The sequence below is a fragment of the Oncorhynchus mykiss genome, unplaced genomic scaffold (genome assembly GCF_013265735.2).
Source record: "Oncorhynchus mykiss isolate Arlee unplaced genomic scaffold, USDA_OmykA_1.1 un_scaffold_182, whole genome shotgun sequence".
Lineage (NCBI taxonomy): Eukaryota > Metazoa > Chordata > Actinopteri > Salmoniformes > Salmonidae > Oncorhynchus > Oncorhynchus mykiss.
Genome location: NW_023493672.1, coordinates 117888 through 144253, shown reverse-complemented (window position 1 = coordinate 144253; position 26366 = coordinate 117888). Strand labels below are relative to the sequence as shown.

At 46.6% G+C, this 26366-nt stretch overlaps 2 protein-coding genes across 2 annotated transcripts in view; one reads left to right on the top strand and one right to left on the bottom strand.

Moving 5' to 3' along the window:
• The window catches only part of LOC110519864 (receptor-type tyrosine-protein phosphatase delta-like), a 279764-nt gene extending 258908 nt beyond the window's left edge, over positions 1–20856 (top strand). The window contains exons 39-43 of the mRNA XM_036972586.1: positions 13120–13246; positions 15797–15922; positions 16059–16213; positions 16471–16606; positions 20395–20856. Of these exons, the coding sequence (XP_036828481.1) occupies positions 13120–13246; positions 15797–15922; positions 16059–16213; positions 16471–16606; positions 20395–20463 (613 nt within the window). The 3' untranslated portion in view covers positions 20464–20856. The remainder of the gene's footprint in view (positions 1–13119; positions 13247–15796; positions 15923–16058; positions 16214–16470; positions 16607–20394) is intronic.
• On the bottom strand, positions 8081–12864 carry LOC118947670. Its single transcript, XM_036972587.1, has 2 exons — positions 12693–12864; positions 8081–9179 (listed from the first exon to the last, which is right to left on the bottom strand). The coding sequence occupies exons 1-2, from the start codon at positions 12712–12714 to the stop codon at positions 8317–8319; spliced, it is 885 nt and encodes a 294-aa protein (XP_036828482.1). The 5' UTR covers positions 12715–12864; the 3' UTR covers positions 8081–8316.
• Positions 20857–26366: the final 5510 nt, after the last annotated feature.

The window sequence follows — 26366 nt, the reverse complement described above, 5'->3', positions numbered from 1 at the left end:
GACTCCATCAGTACCATAGCTATATTATTATAGATAAACCTCTCCTCAGGGACTCCATCAGTACCATAGCTATATTATTATAGATACACCTCTCCCCAGGGACTCCATCAGTACCATAGATATATTATTATAGATAAACCTCTCCTCAGGTACCCCATCAGTACCATAGCTATATTATTATAGATACACCTCTCCTCAGGGACCCCATCAGTACCATAGATATATTATTATAGATAAACCTCTCCTCAGGGACTCCATCAGTACCATAGATATATTATTATAGATAAACCTCTCCTCAGGGACCCCATCAGTACCATAGATATATTATTATAGATAAACCTCTCCTCAGGGACTCCATCAGTACCATAGATATATTATTATAGATAAACCTCTCCTCAGGGACTCCCAGATGTTTCAGTGTGTTGTTAAAGCCCCTGAACTATCTCACATGATTCACCTAGTCAAGGACTTGATGATTAGTTGAATCAGGTCCTAGTTCTGGAATAGATCAAACACATGGAAGGGCTGGGGGTTCCTGAGAAGAGGGTAGAGAATGGCTGGGAGTCCTGGGGAGAGGTTTGGAATGGCTGGGAGTCCTGAGGAGAGGGTTGAGAACGGCTGGGAGTCCTGAGGAGAGGTTTGGAATGGCTGGGAGTCCTGAGGAGAGGTTTGGGATGTCTGGGAGTCCTGAGGAGAGGTTTGGAATGGCTGGGAGTCCTGAGGAGAGATTTGGAATGGCTGGGAGTCCTGAGGAGAGGTTTGGAATGGCTGGGAGTCCTGAGGAGAGGTTTGGAATGGCTGGGAGTCCTGAGGAGAGGTTTGGAATGGCTGTGATTCCTGAGGAGAGGTTTGGAATGGCTGAGAGTCCTGAGGAGAGGTTTGGAATGGCTGGGAGTCCTGAGGAGAGGGTAGAGAATGGCTGGGAGTCCTGGGGAGAGGGTAGAGAATGGCTGGGAGTCCTGAGGAGAGGGTAGATAATGGCTGGGAGTCCTGAGGAGGGGGTAGATAATGGCTGGGAGTCCTGAGGAGAGGGTAGAGAATGGCTGGGAGTCCTGAGGAGAGGGTAGAGAATGGCTGGGAGTCCTTAGGAGAGGGTAGAGAATGGCTGGGAGTCCTGAGGAGAGGTTTGGAACAGCTGGGAGTCCTGAGGAGAGGTTTGGAACAGCTGGGATTCCTGAGGAGAGGTTTGGAACAGCTGGGAGTCCTGAGGAGAGGTTTGGAACAGCTGGGATTCCTGAGGAGAGGTTTGGAACAGCTGGGATTCCTGAGGAGAGGTTTGGAACAGCTGGGAGTCCTGAGGAGAGGTTTGGACCGGATGGAGGACAGATATGTCACCCAGATATCTACAGTAGACTGCTGTCACCCACAACATATAGAGTAGACTGTCACCCACAACATCTACAGTAGACTGTCACCCACAACATCTACAGTAGACTGCTGTCACCCACAACATATACAGTAGACTGTCACCCACAACATCTACAGTAGACGGTCACCCACAACATCTACAGTAGACTGCTGTCACCCAGACATATACAGTAGACTGTCACCCACAACATCTGCAGTAGACTGATGTCACCCACAGCATCTACAGTAGACTGCTGTCACCCACAACATTTACAGTGGACTGCTGTCACCCACAACATCTACAGTAGACTGCTGTCACCCACAACATCTACAGTAGACTACTGTCACCCACAACATCTACAGTAGACTGCTGTCACCCAGACATACACAGTAGACTGTCACCCACAACATCTACAGTAGACTGCTGTCACCCACAACATCTACAGTAGACTGCTGTCACCCAGACATATACAGTAGACTGTCACCCACAACATCTACAGTAGACTGCTGTCACCCAGACATATACAGTAGACTGTCACCCACAACATCTACAGTAGACTGTCACCCACAACATCTACAGTAGACTGCTGTCACCCACAACATATAGAGTAGACTGTCACCCACAACATCTACAGTAGACTGTCACCCACAACATCTACAGTAGACTGCTGTCACCCACAACATATACAGTAGACTGTCACCCACAACATCTACAGTAGACGGTCACCCACAACATCTACAGTAGACTGCTGTCACCCAGACATATACAGTAGACTGTCACCCACAACATCTGCAGTAGACTGATGTCACCCACAGCATCTACAGTAGACTGCTGTCACCCACAACATTTACAGTGGACTGCTGTCACCCACAACATCTACAGTAGACTGCTGTCACCCACAACATCTACAGTAGACTACTGTCACCCACAACATCTACAGTAGACTGCTGTCACCCACAACAGCTACAGTAGACTGTCACCCACAACATCTACAGTAGGCTGCTGTCACCCAGACATCTACAGTAGACTGTCACCCACAACATCTATTTTAGACTGCTGTCACCCACAACATTTACAGTGGACTGCTGTCACCCACAACATCTACAGTAGACTGCTGTCACCCACAACATTTACAGTGGACTGCTGTCACCCACAACATCTACAGTAGACTGCTGTCACCCACAACATCTACAGTAGGCTGCTGTCACCCAGACATCTACAGTAGACTGTCACCCACAACATCTACAGTAGACTACTGTCACCCACAACATCTACAGTAGACTGCTGTCAGCCAGACATCTACAGTAGACTGTCACCCAGACATCTACAGTAGACTGCTGTCACCCACAACATCTACAGTAGGCTGCTGTCACCCACAACATCTACAGTAGACTGCTGTCACCCAGACATCTACAGTAGACTGCTGTCACCCAGACATCTACAGTAGACTGCTGTCACCCAGACATCTACAGTAGACTATTGTCACCCACAACATCTACAGTAGACAGCTGTCACCCAAACATCTACAGTAGGCTGCTGTCACCCACAACACCTGCAGTAGACTGCTGTCACCCACACATCTACGGTAGGCTGCTGTCACCCACAACATCTACAGTAGACTGCTGTCAGCCAGACATCTACAGTAGACTGTCACCCACAACATCTATTTTAGACTTCTGTCACCCAGACATCTATAGTAGACTGTCACCCACAACATCTACAGTAGACTGCTGTCACCCACACATCTACAGTAGGCTGTCACCCACAACATCTACAGTAGACTGCTGTCACCCAGACAGCTACAGTAGACTGCTGTCACACACAACATCTACAGTAGACTACTGTCACCCAGACATATACAGTAGACTGTCACCCACAACATCTACAGTAGGCTGCTGTCACCCAGATATCTACAGTAGACTGCTGTCACCCAGATATCTACAGTAGACTGCTGTCACCCAGACATCTACAGTAGACTACTGTCACCCACAACATCTACAGTAGGCTGCTGTCACCCACAACATCTACAGTAGACTGCTGTCACCCACAACATCTACAGTAGACTGCTGTCACCCACAACATTTACAGTGGACTGCTGTCACCCACAACATCTACAGTAGACTGCTGTCACCCACAACATCTACAGTAGACTACTGTCACCCACAACATCTACAGTAGACTGCTGTCACCCACAACATCTACAGTAGACTGTCACCCACAACATCTACAGTAGACTACTGTCACCCACAACATCTACAGTAGACTGCTGTCACCCACAACATCTACAGTAGACTGCTGTCACCCACAACATCTACAGTAGACTGCTGTCACCCAGATATCTACAGTCTGTAGTGTCTGTCTCAGTCTCCCCAGTTTACCTGATTACCTGCCAGCTTAACTGATTGTCACAGAGACATCTCCTTCTCTCTCTCTCCCCCTCTCCACTATCTCCTTCTCTCCCCCTCTCCACTATCTCCCCCTCTCCACTATCTCCTTCTCTCTCTCTCCCCCTCTCCCCTCCGTTGCGGGGTTAAAACTGGGAAAAACGTAACTTTATTAAAATCCGCCGTGACCAATCGTAGCTCACCATAGCTACCATCCCCTACTGGATTGGCTGACAGTGGCTGTTGATACGTAGCACTACCTAGCATGCTTGCTGGCTTGTTAGCACCCACATGAGGGCTAAGGCCATGTTGCTTGTATAGTGTAAACGCCCGCTGAGCTTTAGCCCAGGCACAGACCAGTTTACACAAGACAATAATGATGCCCTCAAATATTCATTAACGTGAGGGGGGGGGGGGTCAACAACCCACCAGCAGTTAGCGTTTACTATGTGTCAAACTTGATCACAGTGATGTGCCCTAAATGGCACCCTATTCCCTATGTAGTGCACTACTTTTGAACAGAGTTGGCACCCTATTCCATATTTAGTGCACTACTTTTGAACAGAGTTGGCACCCTATTCCCTATGTAGTGCACTACTTTAGACCAGAGCCATATGGAGAAATAGGGAGCCACTTGGATCAGAGCCATAGAAATGAGGTCTAACAGGTTCCAGAGCCTCAGTGTTGTCACGGTGACATTTAACCATGACTTTGACACGGTGAACTGAACTGAAAGGAATCAACACTGTTTTCTCCACGGTGGTGTGTACCCTAATCCACCGTAACAGATAGACTGAAGGCTAGAATACACGGAATTAGTAGCCGCGTAAAAGACAGGTGTTTCCCACAGAAATCAGAGACCGGACAGATTTCCGATTCCGATTTCCGATGCCAAACTCTGTCGGTTATTTGCTGCAACACTGCTAATAACTGAGAGAGAGAGACAGAGAGAGCGAGAGAGAGAGAGACATATATATATATATACATATATATATAGAGAGAGAGAGAGACATATATATATATATATATATAGAGAGAGAGAGAGAGAGAGAGATATGCTTTTCACAGAGTCAGACCAGACTGGTTTTATTGGAATGTCAAGTCTGGCAGATCTTGTCATTGACTCTGTCGTTTATTTGCTGCAACACTGCTAATAACTGAGAGAGAGAGACAGAGAGAGAGAGAGAGAGAGACATATATATATATATATAGAGAGAGAGAGAGAGAGACATATATATATATATATAGAGAGAGAGAGAGAGAGAGAGATATGCTTTTCACAGAGTCAGACCAGACTGGTTTTATTGGAATGTCAAGTCTGGCAGATCTTGTCATTGACTCGTTTATTTGCTGCAACACTGCTAATAACTGCGTCCGGTTAACGGTTGGCACCACAATCTCTCTCTGAGGTTATTCACGAAATGAAGGAGCGTGGCTTTAAAACAGGAAGAAACATGGTGTATAATATATCATCGATTGGATGATGTTATGTTTATTGTGGTTCTGGTCTTACCCTGACTGTCCATTGTTCGTACGGAGAGTCACTGCATCAACCTGCCTCTGTTGCTTGTCTTCCTCTTTTCTGAGACGACCTTCTGTCTGACGGTGTCTGAGGTACAGGTGACTACGTCATCGCACCGTGGCAAGAGACGAGCCAAAGTGCATTCCAGGCCCTGCTACATTTACAGACTTTTCATTGCATGAAACCATGTCACGTCATTGACTGTGCAGTCTGGCGTCAGATTGCTGTGGTAGATGATGTGGTTAGCTGATATGTTTACTCACCTGTCCAGGTGTTGTGAGAGCTGGGCAGGTGTCTGTAATGTAGTCATTCTGGAACGCACCCTATCCAGGTGTTGTGAGAGCTGGGCAGGTGTCTGTAATGTAGTCATTCTGGAACGCACCCTATCCAGGTGTTGTGAGATCTGGGCAGAGGTCTGTAATGTAGTCATTCTGGAATGCACCCTATCCAGGTGTTGTGAGAGCTGGGCAGGTGTCTGTAATGTAGTCATTCTGGAACGCACCCTATCCAGGTGTTGTGAGAGTTGGGCAGGGGTCTGTAATATCGTCATCCTGGAACGCACCCTATCCAGGTGCTGTGCGAGCTGGGCAGGTGTCTGTAATGTCGTCATCCTGGAACGCACCCTATCCAGGTGTTGTGAGAGCTGGGCAGGGGTCTGTAATGTAGTCATCCTGGAACGCACCCTATCCAGGTGTTGTGAGAGCTGGGCAGGGGTCTGTAATGTCGTCATCCTGGAACGCACCCTATCCAGGTGTTGTGAGAGCTGGGCAGGGGTCTGTTATGTAGTCGTCCTAGAACGCACCCTATCCAGGTGTTGTGAGAGCTGGGCAGGGGTCTGTAATGTTGTCATCCTGGAACGCACCCTATCCAGGTGTTGTGAGAGTTGGGCAGGGGTCTGTAATGTAGTCATCCTGGAACGCACCCTATCCAGGTGTTGTGAGAGCTGGGCAGGGGTCTGTAATGTAGTCATCCTGGAACGCACCCTATCCAGGTGTTGTGAGAGTTGTGCAGGGGTCTGTAATGTAGTCATCCTGGAACGCACCCTATCCCGGTGCTGTGAGAGCTGGGCAGGGGTCTGTAATGTAGTCATTCTGGAACGCACCCTATCCAGGTGTTGTGAGAGTTGGGCAGGGGTCTGTAATGTAGTCATCCTGGAACGCACCCTATCCAGGTGTTGTGAGAGCTGGGCAGGGGTCTGTAATGTAGTCATCCTGGAATGCATCCCTATCCAGGTGCTGTGAGAGCTGGGCAGGGGTCTGTAATGTCGTCGACCTGGAACGCACCCTATCCAGGTGCTGTGAGAGCTGGGCAGGGGTCTGTAATGTAGTCATCCTGGAACGCACCCTATCCAGGTGCTGTGAGAGCTGGGCAGGGGTCTGTAATGTAGTCATCCTGGAACGCACCCTATCCAGGTGCTGTGAGAGCTGGGCAGGTGTCTGTAATGTAGTCATTCTGGAACGCACCCTATCCAGGTGTTGTGAGAGTTGGGCAGGGGTCTGTAATATCGTCATCCTGGAACGCACCCTATCCAGGTGCTGTGCGAGCTGGGCAGGTGTCTGTAATGTCGTCATCCTCTACAAGGGTGGGCAGTTCCAGTCCTTGTGGGCCTGATTGGTGTCACAGTTTTGCCCCAGCTAACACACCTGACTCCAAAAATCACCTAATCATGATCTTCAGTTTCGATGCAATTTGATTAAACAGCTGTGTTTGCTAGGGATGGGGACAAGTGTGACACCTCGAGGACTGGAGTTGCCTACCCATAACATTATTCAAAATAAATTCAAAACAAACATTTATTTAATTGTTTTTTTTAGTTTATAAACATATTTTCTGGAGATATATATAAAAACAAGGGTAGATACAGTTTTTGAAAAAGACAATTATATCAATTTCTTTAACAACAAGGGGAGAAAATATCATACATAGAGATTGACCCAACAAGCAAAATAATACCCAGCATGCAATATTTCAATCATATTCAAACAAAACCCATTCCATTCACAATTTTTATATTTTATATTTAACCGTTGTTTAACCAGGCGAGTCGGTTAAGAACAAATTCTTATTTACAATGATGACCTGGAGTCCTGTATATACAGGTGATAAATATAATGATGACCTGGAGTCCTGTATATACAGGTGATAAATATAATGATGACCTGGAGTCCTGTATATACAGGTGATAAATATGATGATGACCTGGAGTCCTGTATATACAGGTGATAAATAGAATGATGACCTGGAGTCCTGTATATACAGGTGATAAATGCAATTATGACCTGGAGTCCTGTATATACAGGTGATAAATGCAATGATGACCTGGAGTCCTGTATATACAGGTGATAACATTGTATTCAAATAAGGCATGAACATATATCCCTTTCACACACAGACCAAAATCCCACTAATTTACCAGGCCTGCATGTTTTCTACCAGGTTATTGGTATATCTGAAATGGATAGGGTGTGAAAACAACACATAGAGAAATAAAAACCACTAGTCATGGTTCCTGCGTTTTCACAGACCCTGGAACCAAAATGCAGGTTTGAGTCTGTGTGAATGGTTCTCTGCTTCATTAACACTTCCATTGTTTAAAACCTCCCTAATTTGAACTGCAAACAGCCCCCATGGTTTAACAGTGTCCCCACCCTTCCCAATCGACCAGTTACCCTCTGATATGTATAAAAGGGGTTCACCACCCAAAATGTATTTATTTAACTAGGCAAGTCAGTTAAAGAAGAAATTATTATTTACAATGACGGCCTACCGCCCCCCCCCCCCGGTCAAACCTGGACGGCGCAATTGCGCGCCGCCCTGTGGGTACTCCCAATCACGGCCCGGTTGTGATACAGCCTGGAATCGAACCAGGGTCTGTAGTGACGTCTCTAGCAACTGAGATGTAGTGACTTAGACCGCTGCGCCACTCGGGAGTAAAACAACTCGGGAGTGGCCACTAAGGGCTTCGATGAAAGGGGCTCATATAAACATGGCCTTAGATTTTTTTTTTTTTTTACAGGTAGCACACCTACTGTCTCAAATGGGTATAAAGAAACATGTAGAGACTATATCTCCTCCGCTGACATTGTATCTGAGATTCTTTCCCCTTGATTAGCCGGTCTGGTGGGATCCACAACCACTAAGGACAGCAGCGAAATCAGAAAGATCCATATTAAAATCCACACCGTGAAATAACTCAGAGTCCATCTCCCGAACCACGTGGCGCACATGGCCCCCAGTGTGGCCCCCAGTCTCCCTGCCTTCCCGTAGCTGCTACTGCTGCGCCTTAGAGCCGCAGACAGAGCCACCCCCGCAGCCGCCGCCGGACCAAACAGAGCCCCCATCGTGCCCCAATGCCCCAGGATAGACTGGGACTTCAAGGCTGCTAAAATCCCTGTTCCTATGCCTGCTGCCGCCCTCAGTTTGACTGCTCCTTTACCGAACTGAACCGACACCCCTGCAGCCAACGCAGCCATGAAAGGAGACACGACGATGAAGATGACTTTCACAGCCATTTCTACCGTGTATTGGTACACGGTGAGGACGTCAGTCAGTTCTCCAACGGCTGTTTCCAAGAGGAACCCCACACCTCCGCAGATAGCAGAGGTCCCCATCAGAACCACTGTTACGACCGCTGCCACCTCCGTAGCGTCCGGCTCCGTCTCCCCAGCCTTCCTGATTGCCATGGAGGCAGCGAGGCACAGTATTCCTCCTACTGCCATGGGCAGAAACAACATCAGGAACATTGCTATCAAGAGGGTCAGGAAGGTGACGAGCCCTTTGTCTGCCTCTGATTCTCCCTTGTTAATGTCTTCTGGTGGAGGCCCCAGGCCACCGAGTTCTGCCGCCATTGTGGAGGACAGAAGGTAACCTCCAGGTACGCCAGAGATGAAGCCCAGCACCGCTGCTCCTACGGCTTTCCAGATATCTATCAGGAGAGGGGGAGAGGGGGAGAGGGGGAGAGGGGGGGGGGGGGGGGAGAGGGAGAGAGAGGGGTGGAGAGAGGGAGGGAGGGAGAGAGAGGGGTGGAGAGAGAGGGAGGGAGAGACAGAGAGAGGGGTGGAGAGAGAGAGAGGGAGAGACAGAGAGAGAAAGAGGGAGAGAGAGAGAGAGAGGGGGGGGGGGGGGAGAGGGGCGTGAACAGGGGTGGGGGTGAGAGAGGGAGAGAGAGAGAGGGAGAGAGAGAGAGAGGGAGAGAGAGAGGGAGGGAGAGAGAGAGAGAGAGACAGAGAGAGAGGGAGGGAGGGAGAGAGAGACAGAGAGAGAGAGAGGGAGAGAGAGAGAGGGAGAGAGAGAGGGAGGGAGAGAGAGAGAGAGGGCGTGAACAGGGGTGGGGGTGAGAGAGAGAGAGAGAGACAGAGAGAGAGAGGGAGAGAGAGAGGGAGGGAGAGACAGAGAGAGAGAGAGAGAGACAGAGAGAGAGAGAGAGAGAGAGAGAGGGAGGGAGAGCGAGAGAGAGAGAGAGGGCGTGAACAGGGGTGGAGGTGGGAGGGGTAGAGAGAGAGGGGGGTGGGGGTGAGAGGGGTACAGAGCAGACCTGGGTTCAAGTACTATTTAAATATCTCAGTTACTTTCACATACATTTGAAGTATGTATTCGGATACCTTAAAATAAATACATTCATTTGAAAAGTATTAGAACAATGCCAATACACAGGCTCAAATACTCTCCCATGCATTTAACCCAGGTATTTGAAATAAGTATTTGAAAATACTTTTAAAATACAATTTGGTTGACTATTTTTTTTTTTTTTTTTTTTTTACAAATAACCATTACAATACTGAAATAAAAGTCCTTGTTTTGGGCTGTGGATTTGAAAATACTCAAAAACACAGGGAAAAAAATATTTTAAATACTAGAGACTCGTATACATATTAACCAGGGCTGGTGGAGAGGGAGGGGGAGGGAGAGGGAGAGGGAGAGGGAGGGGTTGGGGGAGGGAGTGTTTGGGGGAGGGAGGGGTTGGGGGAGGGAGAGGAAGGGGTTGGGGGAGGGAGGGGTTGGGGGAGGGAGGGGTTGGGGGAGGGAGAGAGGGAGGGAGAGGGAGGGGTGGGGGGAGGGAGGGAGAGAGAGAGGTGGGGGGGGGGGTGAGAGGAGAAGACAATAGATACATGTTTATTAAGAAGCCAGTCAACATCAGTTTAATATACAACTAGCATGGCACATTCCTAACAAATAACCACGGTTTCTGACAGGACAGTCTGAGACATGGTAGGACGGTTTCTGACAGGACAGCCTGAGAGATGGTAGGACGGTTTCTGACAGGACAGCCTGAGAGATGGTAGGACGGTTTCTGACAGGACAGCCTGAGACATGGTAGGACGGTTTCTGACAGGACAGCCTGAGAGATGGTAGGACGGTTTCTGACAGGACAGTCTGAGAGATGGTAGGACGGTTTCTGACAGGACAGCCTGAGAGATGGTAGGACGGTTTCTGACAGGACAGCCTGATAGATGGTAGGACGGTTTCTGACAGGACAGTCTGAGAGATGGTAGGACGGTTTCTGACAGGACAGCCTGAGAGATGGTAGGACGGTTTCTGACAGGACAGTCTGAGAGATGGTAGGACGGTTTCTGACAGGACAGGCTGAGACATGGTAGGACGGTTTCTGACAGGACAGCCTGAGAGATGGTAGGACGGTTTCTGACAGGACAGTCTGAGAGATGGTAGGAAGGTTTCTGATAGGACAGCCTGAGACATGGTAGGACTGTTTCTGATAGGACAGTCTGAGATGTAAGGATGGTTTCTGATAGGACAGTCTGAGAGATGGTAGGACTGTTTCTGACAGGACAGTCTGAGAGATGGTAGGACGGTTTCTGACAGGACAGTCTGAGACATGGTAGGACAGTTTCTGACAGGACAGTCTGAGAGATGGTAGGATGGTTTCTGACAGGACAGTCTGAGAGATGGTAGGACGGTTTCTGACAGGACAGCCTGAGACATGGTAGGATGGTTTCTGATAGGACAGCCTGAGAGATGGTAGGACAGTTTCTGACAGGACAGTCTGAGAGATGGTAGGACGGTTTCTGACAGGACAGTCTGAGACATGGTAGGACAGTTTCTGACAGGACAGTCTGAGAGATGGTAGGACTCTGAGAGATGGTAGGACTGTTTCTGACAGGACAGGCTGAGACATGGTAGGACAGTTTCTGACAGGACAGTCTGAGAGATGGTAGGACTCTGAGAGATGGTAGGACAGTTTCTGACAGGACAGCCTGAGACATGGTAGGACAGTTTCTGACAGGACAGTCTGAGAGATGGTAGGACTCTGAGAGATGGTAGGACAGTTTCTGACAGGACAGTCTGAGACATGGTAGGACGGTTTCTGACAGGACAGTCTGAGAGATGGTAGGAAATAACACTTTTACTACAATAAACTGAAATGTAATGTTACCGCTAGCTATGTGGTCTGGCATCAGCATCAGGGCTCGTTTTAATGTTACTGCTAGCTATGTGGTCTGGCATCAGCATCAGGGCTCGTTTTAATGTTACTGCTAGCTATGTGGTCTGGCATCAGTGTCAGGGCTCGTTTTAATGTTACCGCTAGCTATGTGGTCTGGCATCAGTGTCAGGGCTCGTTTTAATGTTACCGCTAACTATGTGGTCTGGCATCAGTGTCAGGGCTCGTTTTAATGTTACCGCTGGCTATGTGATCTGGCATCGGTGTCAGGGCTCGTTTTAATGTTACCGCTGGCTATGAGATCTGGCATCGGTGTCAGGGCTCGTTTTAATGTTACCGCTAGCAATGTGATCTGGCATCGGTGTCAGGGCTCGTTTTAGTCTAGTAGTTCACCATGGTTCCTAAAACTCTGTCAGTCAGACACAGATCCAGAAACCTGGTGTCATCATAATAACCTCTAATAAAACAACCGTCTCATCACCAAGGGCTGCTGACAACCAGTGTTCAACACATTTCACTTCATCCATAACTTTTGACACAGTTAATGAACTGAAAGAGAGAGAGAGAGAGAGAGAGAGAGAGAGAGGGAGAGGGAGAGACAGAGAGATAGAGAGAGAGAGAGAGGGAGAGACAGAGAGAGAGAGAGAGAGGGAGAGACAGAGAGAGAGAGAGAGACAGAGAGAGAGAGAGAGAGGGAGAGACAGAGAGAGACAGAGAGAGAGACAGACAGACAGACAGACAGACAGACAGACAGACAGACAGACAGACAGAGAGAGAGAGAGAGACAGAGAGAGAGAGAGAGAGAGAGAGATATGCTTCTCACAGAGTCAGACCAGACTGGTTTTATTGTAATGTCAAGTCGGGCAGATCTTGTCATTGACTCTGTCGTTTATTTGCTGCAACACTGCGGCCAGTAAACGGTTGGCACCACAATCTCTCTCTGAGGTTATTCACGACATGAAGGAGCGTGGCTTTACAACAGGAAGAAACATAGTATATAACAAACGATGATGTTATGTTTTATTGTGGTTGTGGTCTTACCCTGACTGTCCAACGTTGACATCGTTGACACGGAGAGTCACTGGATCGACCTGGGGCTCTGGTGCCGACTTCCTGTTATTGAAACGTACTTCTCCGTCCTGACACTAACACACGGTGACTGAGGTACAGGTGACTGCATCATCACCCTGGGACAGAAATCCAACCAGTAGAAAGTGGGGGAGGGCGTGGCCTCGGTAGAAGGGTGCCTGTGTGTGTGTGTGTGTGTGTGTGTGTGTGTGTGTGTGTGTGTGTGTGTGTGTGTGTGTGTGTGTGTGTGTGTGTGTGTGTGTGTGTGTGTGTGTGTATGTGTGTGTGTGTGTGTGTGTGTGTGTGTGTGTGTGGTGATTGTAAAGTGTGTGTGTGTGTGTGTGTGTGTGTTGTGTGTGTGTGATGATTGTAAAGTGTGTTTGTGTGTCTCTCTATACAGGCAGCAGAGGGCTTATATAGCCACCCAGGGCCCGCTGGCTGAGACTACTGAGGACTACTGGAGAATGTTGTGGGAACACAACTCTACCATAGTGGTCATGTTGACTAAACTGAGGGAGATGGGACGGGTAAGAACACACACACACACACGCTGCATGTACCCACACCTACCATTCTCTCTCTCTCTCTCTCTCTCTCTCTCTCTCTCTCTCACACACACACACCCACACCTACCATTCTCTCTCTCTCTCTCTCTCTCTCTCTCTCTCTCTCTCACACACACACACCCACACCTACCATTCTCTCTCTCTCTCTCTCCTCTCTCTGTCTCTCTCTCTCTCTCTCTCTGTCTCTCTGTCTCTCTGTCTCTCTCTCACTCACTCACTCACTCACACACACACACACACACACACACACACCCTGTGTTAACCCTCATTGTGTGTCCCTCTACAGGAAAAGTGTCATCGGTACTGGCCAGCAGAACACACAGACACACACACACACACCAGTGTTAGTTTGTGTGTCAGCTGTTTTAGATGTCGTTTTAGCCTTAAAATACCTTTTAGTTTCAGTCGCATTTTAGTCATCTCATCCTTGGTTAGTTTTAGTTTTTATCAGTCCTCTTAAACTCTGGACAACTTTAGTCTAGTTTTAGTTATTATCAGTCCTCAAGAGCGGCAACACAGATTAATGAATAACAGCACATAAAGCTTCAGATGTGATCGAAGCAAAACATGGCCAACATGAAATGAAGAGAGAGAGAGTAAACATGGTTTTGAGTTGAGGTTAGTTACAATGTAAGTAAGAGAGTAAACATGGTTTTGAGTTGAGGTTAGTTACAATGTAATTAAGAGAGTAAACATGGTTTTGAGTTGAAGTTAGTTACAATGTAATTAATAGAGTAAACATGGTTTTGAGTTGAGGTTAGTTACAATGTAAGTAAGAGAGTAAACATGGTTTTGAGTTGAGGTTAGTTACAATGTAAGTAAGAGAGTAAACATGGTTTTGAGTTGAGGTTAGTTACAATGTAAGTAAGAGAGTAAACATGGTTTTGAGTTGAGGTTAGTTACAATGTAAGTAAGAGAGTAAACATGGTTTTGAGTTGAGGTTAGTTACAATGTAAGTAAGAGAGTAAACATGGTTTTGAGTTGAGGTTAGTTACAATGTAAGTAAGAGAGTAAACATGGTTTTGAGTTGAGGTTAGTTACAAGTCCAGTGTCTTGGCTTCACATCAGTTCAAAAGACTGAAGAGTGACTGAAGAGTGACTGAAGAGTGACTGAAGAGTGACTGAAGAGACTGCCTGGGGGCTGTGTGGGAGAGCCAGTCAGATCAGCTCAGTCAGATCACACAACTTTAATTCTGCCAATGAGAGGCCTACATTAAAACATATTCTGCATGCATGGTTAGGATTGGACAAAACGGATGAAAAGTAGATTCATGTCAAATTAAAATGTCCATTAGTCTAACGTGGAATTCTCGTCTCGTCACATTTTCATCGACTAAAATTAAAAGTAATTTGTTACAATTATAGTTTTTTTCTCCAGGGCATCTGGTCTCGTTATCATCATAGTTTCAGTCAGGAAAAATAGGTTGTTGGCGAGTATTTTTCCTTGTAGTTATTGTTGACAATATTAACACTGACACACACTCACACACACAGCTTTGTTTTGGTGACATTTCAGGACTTTTTGTAGTGTAAAAATGTTTGACCATTAAAAATCTTATTTTCTCTAAACCTAATCCTAGCAAACCTAACCTTAACCCCCAAAACCCTAACCCTAATCCTAAAAACCCTAACCCTAATCCTAGCATTAAACCTAACCTTAACCCCCAAAACCCTAACCCTAATCCCAAAACCCTAACCCTAATCCCAAAACCCTAACCCTAATCCTAAAAACCCTAACCCTAATCCTAAAAACCCCTAACTCTAATCCTAAAAACCCCTAACCCTAATCCTAAAAACCCCTAACTCTAATCCTAAAAACCCCTAACCCTAATTCCAAAACCCTAACTCTAATCCTAAAAACCCCTAACCCTAATCCCAAAACCCTAACCCTAATCCTAAAAACCCTAACCCTAATCCTAAAAACCCCTAACTCTAATCCTAAAAACCCCTAACCCTAATCCTAAAAACCCCTAACTCTAATCCTAAAAACCCTAACCCTAATCCTAAAAACCCCTAACTCTAACTCTTAAAATAAAATTGCGTTTGAACAAATTCAGGACCTGAAAAAAAAAGCTATTATTTTCCTTTTCAGGACATTAATATAAAATGTTAGGACATTGGTTTATTCGCACACACACATTTTTTTAAAATATATATATTTTTTTACACATGTAACCGAGAGTGAGTGTTAGCATGCTAGTGTGTTAGCATGCTAGTGTGTTAGCATGCTAGTGTGTTAGCATGCTAGCGTGTTAGTGTAACGGATGTGAAATGGCTAGCTAGTTAGCGGTGGTGCGCGCTAATAGCGTTTCAATCGTTGACGTCACTCGCTCTGAGGCCTTGAAGTAGTTGTTTCCCCTTTGCTCTGCAAGGGCCGCGGCTTTTGTGGAGCGATGGGTAACGATGCTTCGAGTGTGGGTGGTGTCGATGTGTGCAGAGGGTCCCTGGTTCGAGCCCAGGCTGTTACACACACGCACGCTATGTTAACCCTCATTGTGTCTCCCCCTACAGGAGAAGTGCCATCAGTACTGGCCAGCAGAGCGTTCTGCCAGGTACCAGTACTTTGTGGTGGACCCCATGGCTGAGTACAACATGCCCCAGTACATCCTACGAGAGTTCAAAGTCACCGATGCCAGGGTGAGTGGGGGAGGGAGTGTTTGTGATCAGATATTTCTCACAACTGTTTTTGCTGAGTGAGTGAGTGAGTGAGTGAGTGTCAAACTGTGTGGTTTAATCAACCTGTGTTCTGATTGGTGGATTATTTTTTTCCCAGGACGGCCAGTCTCGGACGGTTCGTCAGTTCCAGTTCACTGATTGGCCGGAGCAAGGAGTGCCAAAGTCGGGGGAGGGGTTCATTGATTTCATTGGCCAGGTGCACAAAACTAAAGAGCAGTTTGGCCAGGACGGACCAATCACGGTGCACTGTAGGTAAGGTCCCGCCTCCCTCAACGCCTCTTTAATCTGACTTGTTGTCACCGAACTCCAGATATATGTTTTTTTTTATATTGAAAATACAGGTACAAACATTGAACAAGCAGATTTTTATAAAGCACATGTTTAATAAAAACATAAAAATAGATAGACACAGAACATATTTACATGTGGCGCTATTCACAGAGAAATGCATGAGGCACGGCAGCCATTTTGTGATCTAATCCGTGGTGTTGTCCTGTGTGGTCCGTCAGTGCTGGTGTGGGGAGGACAGGGGTCTTCATCACTCTGAGTATTGTTCTGGAGAGGATGAGATATGAAGGAGTAGTGGACATCTTCCAGACTGTCAAGATGCTGCGAACACAGAGACCTGCTACGGTTCAAACTGAGGTGAGATATTCAACTCTCGGTAATCCTAAAGTCAACTGTTTTTTTTAGGTTTGGTGTGTGTCTGGAGAACGAGAACTACTACTTCTACTAGTAGCGTCTGTAATGTTGGGCCACATCTACAGGGACTGACCAGCCCAGCTACTGCTGCTGCTACTATTACTACTACTACTACCACTACTAATACTAATACTACTACTACTACTACTACTACTACTACTACTACTACTACTATTACTACTACTGATACTACTACTACTATCACTACTACGGATACTACTACTACTACCACTACTAATACTACTACTACTACTACTACTACTACTACTACTATTACTACTACTGATACTACTACTACTATCACTACTACGGATACTACTACTACTGATACTACTACTACTACTACTACTGATACTACTACTACTACTACTACTATTCCTACTACTGATACTACTACTACTACTGATACTACTACTACTATCACTACTACCGATACTACTACTACTACTACTATTACTACTACTGATACTACTACTACAACTGCTACTACTACTACTACTACCACTACTAATACTACTACTACTACTACTACTACTATTCCTACTACTGATACTACTACTACTATCACTACTACTGATACTACTACTACTACTACTACTACTATTACTACTACTGATACTACTACTACTATCACTACTACTGATACTACTACTACTACTACTACAACTACTGCTACTACTACTACAACTGCTACTACTATTACTACTACTACTACTGATACTACTACTACTATTACTGCTACTACAACTGATACTACTACTACTATTACTACTACTGATACTACTACTACCACTACTATTACTACTACTACTACAACTAATATTACTACTACTACTACTACTACTGCTACTACCACTACTACTACTACTATTACTACTAATAATAATAATATTACTACAACTGATACTACTACTACTACTGCTGCTGCTACTATTACTACTACTACCACTACTGTTACTACTACTACTACTGCTACTACTACTACTACTACTGTTACTACTACTACTGCTACTACTACTGTTACTACTGCTACTACTGTTACTACTGCTACTACTACTGCTGCTACTACTGCTACTACTGCTACTACTGCTACTGCTACTACTACTGCTACTACTGCTACTACTACTGCTGCTACTACTGCTGCTACTGCTACTACTACTGCTACTACTACTGCTACTACTACTGCTGCTACTACTGCTGCTACTGCTACTACTACTGTTACTACTGCTACTCCTACTACAACTGATACTACTACTACCGCTACTACTACTACAACTGATATTACTACTACTGCTACTACTACTACTACTGCTGCTACTACTACTACAACTGATACTACTACTACTGCTACTACTTCTGCTACTACTGCTACCACTACTGCTGCTACTACTACTACTACAACTGATACTACTACTACCACTACTACTACTACAACTGATATTACTACTACTGCTACTACTGCTGCTGCTACTACTACTACAACTGATACTACTACTACTGCTAATACTACTGCTTCTGCTACTACAACTGATACTACAACTGATATTACTACTACTGCTACTACTATTACTACTGCTGCTACTAATACTGCTGCTACTACTACTACTACTACTGCTGGTACTACTACTGCTACCACTACTACTACTGCTACTACTACTACTGCTACGACTACTACTACTACTACTACTACTACTACTACTACCACTACTACTACTACTACTGGTACTACTACTGCTACCACTACTACTACTGCTACTACTACTACTGCTACGACTACTACTACTACTACTACTACTACTACTGCTACCACTACTACTACTGCTACTACTACTACGACTACTACTACTACTACTACTACTACCACTACTACTACTACTGCTGGTACTACTACTGCTACCACTACTACTACTGCTACTACTACTACTGCTACGACTACTACTACTACTACTACTACTACTACTACTACTACTGCAACTACTACTACTACTGCTGCTACTACTGCTGCTACTACTATTACTACTGCTGATACTACTACTACTACTGCTGCTGCTACTACTACTACTATTACTGCTACTACTTCTACTACCACTACTACTACTGCTACTACTACCACTACTACTGCTGCTACTACTACTACTACTACTACTACTACTACTTCTACTACCACTACTACTACTGCTACTACTACCACTACTACTGCTGCTACTACTACTACTACTACTACTACTACTACTAGTACAACTGCTACTACTACTACTAGTACAACTGCTAGTACTGCTACTGCTGCTGCTAATACTACTACTGCTACTACTACTACTACTGTGGCTGCTACTACTAGTAGTATATTGATGATGATTGTAATAGGTGTGTTGTTGTTGATGATGATTGTAATAGGTGTGTTGTTGTTGATGATTGTGATAGGTGTGTTGTTGTTGTTGATGATCATTCTAATAGGTGTGTTGTTGTTGATGATTGTAATAGGTGTGTTGTTGTTGTTGTTGTTGTTGATGATTGTAATAGGTGTGTTGTTGTTGTTGTTGATGATGATGATTGTAATAGGTATGTTGTTGTTGATGATGATTGTAATAGGTATGTTGTTGTTGTTGATGATTGTAATAGGTATGATGTTGTTGTTGTTGTTGATGATGATTGTAATAGGTGTGTTGTTGTTGATGATTGTAATAGGTGTGTTGTTGTTGTTGTTGTTGATGATGATTGTAATAGGTATGTTGTTGATGATGATAATTGTAATAGGTGTGTTGTTGTTGATGATGATTGTAATAGGTATGATGTTGTTGTTGTTGTTGATGATGATTGTAATAGGTATGATGTTGTTGTTGTTGTTGATGATGATTGTAATAGGTGTGTTGTTGTTGATGATTGTAATAGGTGTGTTGTTGATGATGATAATTGTAATAGGTGTGTTGTTGTTGATGATGATTGTAATAGGTATGTTGTTGTTGTTGATGATTGTAATAGGTATGATGTTGTTGTTGTTGTTGATGATGATTGTAATAGGTGTGTTGTTGTTGATGATTGTAATAGGTGTGTTGTTGTTGTTGTTGTTGATGATGATTGTAATAGGTATGTTGTTGTTGTTGTTGATGATTGTAATAGGTATGATGTTGTTGTTGTTGTTGATGATGATTGTAATAGGTGTGTTGTTGTTGATGATGATTGTAATAGGTATGTTGTTGTTGTTGATGATTGTAATAGGTATGATGTTGTTGTTGTTGTTGATGATCATTGTATTAGGTGTGTTGTTGATGATGATTGTATTAGGTGTGTTGTTGTTGATGATGATTGTAATAGGTATGTTGTTGTTGTTGATGATTGTAATAGGTATGATGTTGTTGTTGTTGATGATCATTGTATTAGGTGTGTTGTTGATGATGATTGTATTAGGTGTGTTGTTGTTGTTGTTGATGATGATTGTAATAGGTATGATGTCGTTGTTGTTGTTGATGATGATTGTAATAGGTATGATGTCGTTGTTGTTGTAGATGATGATTGTAATAGGTATGATGTTGTTGTTGTTGTTGTTGATTGTAATAGGTATGATGTTGTTGTTGTTGTTGTTGTTGATTGTAATAGGTATGATGTTGTTGTTGTTGATGATGATTGTAATAGGTATGATGTTGTTGTTGTTGTTGTTGATTGTAATAGGTATGATGTTGTTGTTGTTGATGATGATTGTAATAGGTGTGTTGTTGTTGATCTGTTTGTTTCAGGACCAGTACCAGTTCTGTTACCGGGCCGGTCTGGAGTATCTGGGTAGCTTCGACCACTATGCAACATAATCCCTCCCTCTGGCCTGAGTCCCAAACAACACCCTAACTCCCTGTGGCGTGCACTACTTTAGACCACAGTGTATTCTCACTTCTTTGGCCCAGTGTTTACACTCAAAAGTAGTGCACTACTGATTAGCCTCACAGGGAATAGGGGCCATTTGAGATTAGGCCTCCACCACCTCCAGAGGGCAGGGCACCCATGGCGCCACTCCTCCCCCAAAACGAGCACCTAAACTGAGCCATATTTGCGTGTCTGACCGGGAGATACCTCCAGACCCCAACCCAAACCCACTCACTACTCAGTCAGAAGTGCACTACTTTGTGCATTATATAGGGAATAAGGCACCATTTTGGACGCGAACTGGCACTACTTAACAATGGATTGAGGATTCAATGGATTGATATTGGAACAAGTCTTTACATGGTAAAGGTAGACGGTTAGGGGAACTCACTTCATTCACAGGGGAACAAGTCTTTACATGGTAAAGGTAGACAGTTAGGGGAACTCACTTCTTTCACAGGGGAACAAGTCTTTACATGGTAAAGGTAGACAGTTAGGGGAACAAGTCTTTACATGGTAAAGATAGACAGTTAGGGGAACAAGTCTTTACATGGTAAAGATAGACAGTTAGGGGAACAAGTCTTTACATGGTAAAGATAGACAGTTAGGGGAACAAGTCTTTACATGGTAAAGGTAATAAGCAACACCCACCTGGATATGTACTGGACTACAGTAAGATGACAAACACAGCATCAAATCAACTTTGGACATTTTCTGTTATTTTTATCAAGAAAGTCCACTTTCTGTTTTTCGTCAGGGATTGATTGATTGAACATTGTGGGGACGATGCAGAGACTTTTGACGAGTGGAACTGAATGGAACAAACAGTATTAACGAAACGAGACACCTTGGAATCATAGATCATGAAACACACCAGGAGGACATTTCTTTGGGCCCCGGAGTGTTGTTTCAGGTGAATGAAGAAGGAGAGGAGGAGGAAGATGAGGAGGAGGAAGAGGAAGAAGAGGAAGAGGAGGAAGATATTTCTACAGTACTAAGTAATAATGAGCTTGATTCAATCAAATCCGCATTCCGGTATTTACGCAGTAGCTGTTTATTTTACCCTTAGTCAAATGATCAAATGACATGACAGAATGGTTATAGGGGTGATGTAAACACCTACCACGGCCAGGTAGGCTCCACGGCCAGGTAGACTCCACGGCCAGGTAGACTGCACTGACAGGTAGACTCCACTGCCAGGTAGACTCCACAGCCAGGTAGACTCCACAGCCAGGTAGACTCCACTGACAGGTAGACTCCACTGACAGGTAGACTCTACTGACAGGTAGACTCCACAGCCAGGTAGACTCCACTGACAGGTAGACTCTACTGACAGGTAGACTCCACAGCCAGGTAGACTCCACTGACAGGTAGACTCCACAGCCAGGTAGACTCCACTGACAGGTAGACTCCACGGCCAGGTAGACTCCACGGCCAGGTAGACTCCACTGCCAGGTAGACTCCACTGACAGGTAGACTCCACAGCCAGGTAGACTCCACTGACAGGTAGACTCCACGGCCAGGTAGACTCCACGGCCAGGTAGACTCCACGGCCAGGTAGACTCCACGGACAGGTAGACTCCACGGCCAGGTAGACACCACGGCCAGGTAGACTCCACGGCCAGGTAGACTCCACGGCCAGGTAGACTCCACGGACAGGTAGACTCCACGGCAAGGTAGACTCCACGGCCAGGTAGACTCCACTGACAGGTAGACTCCACGGCCAGGTAGACTCCACGGCCAGGTAGACTCCACTGACAGGTAGACTCCACAGCCAGGTAGACTCTACTGACAGGTAGACTCCACAGCCAGGTAGACTCCACTGACAGGTAGACTCTACTGACAGGTAGACTCCACAGCCAGGTAGACTCCACTGACAGGTAGACTCCACGGCCAGGTAGACTCCACTGACAGGTAGACTCCACTGACAGGTAGACTCCACGGACAGGTAGACTCCACGGCAAGGTAGACTCCACTGACAGGTAGACTCCACTGACAGGTAGACTCCACAGCCAGGTAGACTCCACTGACAGGTAGACTCCACTGACAGGTAGTCTCCACGGCCAGGTAGACTGCACAGCCAGGTAGACTCCACTGACAGGTAGACTCCACGGCCAGGTAGACTCCACGGCCAGGTAGACTCCACGGCCAGGTAGACTCCACTGACAGGTAGACTCCACGGCCAGGTAGACTCCACTGACAGGTAGACTCCACTGACAGGTAGACTCCACTGACAGGTAGACTCTACTGACAGGTAGACTCCACTGGCAGGTAGACTCCACAGCCAGGTAGACTCCACTGACAGGTAGACTCCACTGACAGGTAGACTCCACTGACAGGTAGACTCCACGGCCAGGTAGACTCCACTGACAGGTAGACTCCACTGACAGGTAGACTCTACTGACAGGTAGACTCCACTGGCAGGTAGACTCCACGGCCAGGTAGACTCCACTGACAGGTAGACTCCACGGCCAGGTAGACTCCACGGACAGGTAGACTCCACGGCCAGGTAGACTCCACTGACAGGTAGACTCGACGGCCAGGTAGACTCCACAGCCAGGTAGACTCCACGGCCAGGTAGACTCCACGGCCAGGTAGACTCCACAGCCAGGTAGACTCCACTGACAGGTAGACTCCACAACCAGGTAGACTCCACGGACAGGTAGACTCCACAGCCAGGTAGACTCCACTGACAGGTAGACTCCACGGCCAGGTAGACTCCACAGCCAGGTAGACTCCACTGACAGGTAGACTCCACAACCAGGTAGACTCCACGGACAGGTAGACTCCACAGCCAGGTAGACTCCACGGACAGGTAGACTCCACGGCCAGGTAGACTCCACTGACAGGTAGACTCCACAGCCAGGTAGACTCCACAGCCAGGTAGACTCCACTGACAGGTAGACTCCACAACCAGGTAGACTCCACTGACAGGTAGACTCCACTGACAGGTAGACTCCACTGACAGGTAGACTCCACGGCCAGGTAGACTCCACGGCCAGGTAGACGCCACTGACAGGTAGACTCCACGGACAGGTAGACTCCACAACCAGGTAGACTCCACAACCAGGTAGACTCCACGGACAGGTAGACTCCACGGCCAGGTAGACGCCACTGACAGGTAGACTCCACTGACAGGTAGACTCCACAGCCAGGTAGACTCCACGGACAGGTAGACTCCACAGCCAGGTAGACTCCACTGACAGGTAGACTCCACGGCCAGGTAGACTCCACGGACAGGTAGACTCCACGGCAAGGTAGACTCCACTGACAGGTAGACTCCACGGACAGGTAGACTCCACGGCCAGGTAGACTCCACTGACAGGTAGACTCCACGGCCAGGTAGACTCCACAGCCAGGTAGACTCCACGGCCAGGTAGACTCCACAGCCAGGTAGACTCCACGGACAGGTAGACTCCACAGCCAGGTAGACTCCACGGCCAGGTAGACTCCACAACCAGGTAGACACCACAGTCAGGTAGACTCCACGGACAGGTAGACACCACAGCCAGGTAGATGCTTCCAGCTCACAGACGTGTGGGTACGTGAAGACACTGTGTAAACATTTCTAAATGCAAGTTTGATTGAATACCTGCCTAAGTGTCACTATTGGAGTGGAATTGGGAAAGGGGTTAAAAATCCCCACAGAGTTTAATAAACAACATCCATCTGGTTTTGTAGTACTATATTAGATCTGTAAGTATCTTTTTTCAGTTTTTACTACAGACTTGTGACTTTGTCTCGTCCTACGATGGCGACAAGGTCACAACAAATGTATTTTGTATTGTAGGTTTTTGTTTGTTGTTGTTGTTAAAGCTGTGTTACTGTTTTAATGTGTACAATCAAAGCAAAGTCAAATGGTTTACAGTTGACTTTTACACCCCGTTATCGACGTGTCACTCACTCACTCTGTCATGTTTTGTGTTCCTGCAGTCTCTCTCTCTCTCTATTTAACTCTATCAATCCTTACTGGGTTGCTGGACTCTCGTCTTCTCATTATCTCATAATCATAGGTGGGGCTAGGAGTATTTCCTTTCCTGACCATGTGACCTGACCAGGACCAAACTCTAAACTCCTAGCCCTAAATCCTCAGTACCAAGGCCAATACATGGCAGCCATTTTGACATGGCGGCCATTTTGAATGACCAGGTACCAACTAAGTATGATTCTGCTGCTATCAAAACACTCAACTTTTCCACCAGACAGTGATGTATACAGGTTATACTAACCAGTGTATACTACAGTGTACTACTGTAGATACTAAACAGTGTACTCCAGTGTATACTAACCAGTGTATACTACAGTGTACTCCAGTGTATACTAACCAGTGTATACTACAGTGTATTCCTGTGTATACTAAACAGTGTATACTACAGTGTACTACTGTAGATACTAAACAGTGTATACTACAGTGTACTACTGTAGATACTAAACAGTGTACTCCAGTGTATACTAACCAGTGTATACTACAGTGTACTCCAGTGTATACTAACCAGTGCATACTACAGTGTACTCCAGTGTATACTAACCAGTGTATACTACAGTGTACTCCAGTGTATACTAACCAGTGTATACTACATACTAACGAGAAAGGCCCAGTTATGACAGAAACAGATGTATGCACATAAATTGCTAGATAGAAGCAAAGTATTTGTCCCAATAAGCTTCACTAAGAGATCTCTCAACGATGAAGGAAAAGAGGAATGGAGGGAGGGAAGGAGGGAGGGAGGGATGGGGAACGGAGGGAGGGAGGGATGGAGGGAGAGAGGGATTTAGGGATGGGGAAAGGAAAGAGGGAGGGATGGGGGGGATGGAGGGGAGGGAGGGAGGGATGGAGGGATGGGGAAAGGAAGGAGGGAGGGATGGGGAACGGAGGGAGGGATGGGGAAAGGAGGGAGGGATGGATGGGGAAAGGAGGGAGGGATGGAGGAAAGGAGGGAGGGATGGATGGAGGAAAGGAGGGAGGGAAGGAGGGAGGGAGGGATGGGGAAAGGAGGGAGGGAGGGATGGGGAACAGAGGGAGGGATGGGGAAAGGAGGGAGGGAGGGATGGAGGAAAGGAGGGAGGGATGGAGGAAAGGAGGGAGGGAGGGAGGGATGGAGGAAAGGAGGGAGGGATGTGGAAAAGAGGGAGGGAGGGGTGGAGGAAAGGAGGAAGGGTTGGAGGAAAGGAGGGAGGGATGTGGAAAAGAGGGAGGGAGGGATGGAGGAAAGGAGGAAGGGATGGAGGAAAGGAGGGAGGGATGTGGAAAGGAGGGAGGGAGGGATGGTGAAAGGAGGGAGGGAGGGATGGAGGAAAGGAGGGAGGGATGGAGGAAAGGATGTGGAAAGGAGGGAGGGAGGGAGGGGGGGATGGAGGAAAGGAGGGAGGGATGGAGGAAAGGAGGGGGGGATGGAGGAAAGGAGGGAGGGATGGAGGAAAGGAGGGAGGGATGGAGGGATGGAGGAAAGGAGGGAGGGAGGGATGGAAGGAGGGAGGAAAGGAGTGAGGGATGGGATGGGGAAAGGAGTGAGGGAGGGATGGAGGAAAGGATGGAGGGATGGGGAAAGGAGGGAGGCAGGGATGGAGGAAAGGAGGGAGGGAGGGAGGAAAGGAGGGAGGAAAGGAGGGAGGGATGGAGGAAAGGAGGGGGGGATGGAGGAAAGGAGGGAGGGATGGAGGAAAGGAGGGAGGGATGGAGGAAAGGAGGGAGGGATGAGGAAAGGAGGGAGGGATGGAGGAAGGGAGGGAGGAAAGGAGGGAGGAAAGGAGGGAGGGAGGGAGGGAGGGATGGATGGAGGGAAGGAGGGAGGGATGGGATGGGGAAAGGAGTGAGGGAGGGATGGAGGAAAGGAGTGAGGGAGGGATGGGC

What these genes read in the sequence shown, in the direction of transcription:
- LOC118947670 (XM_036972587.1), bottom strand. Translation starts at nt 12,714, where the DNA reads ATGTCAACGTTGGACAGTCAGG. An exon ending in GTCAACGTTGGACAGTCAGG is followed by an intron (nt 9,180 to 12,692) that starts GTAAGACCACAA and finishes CTCTCCTGATAG; the next exon opens with ATATCTGGAAAGCCGTAGGA.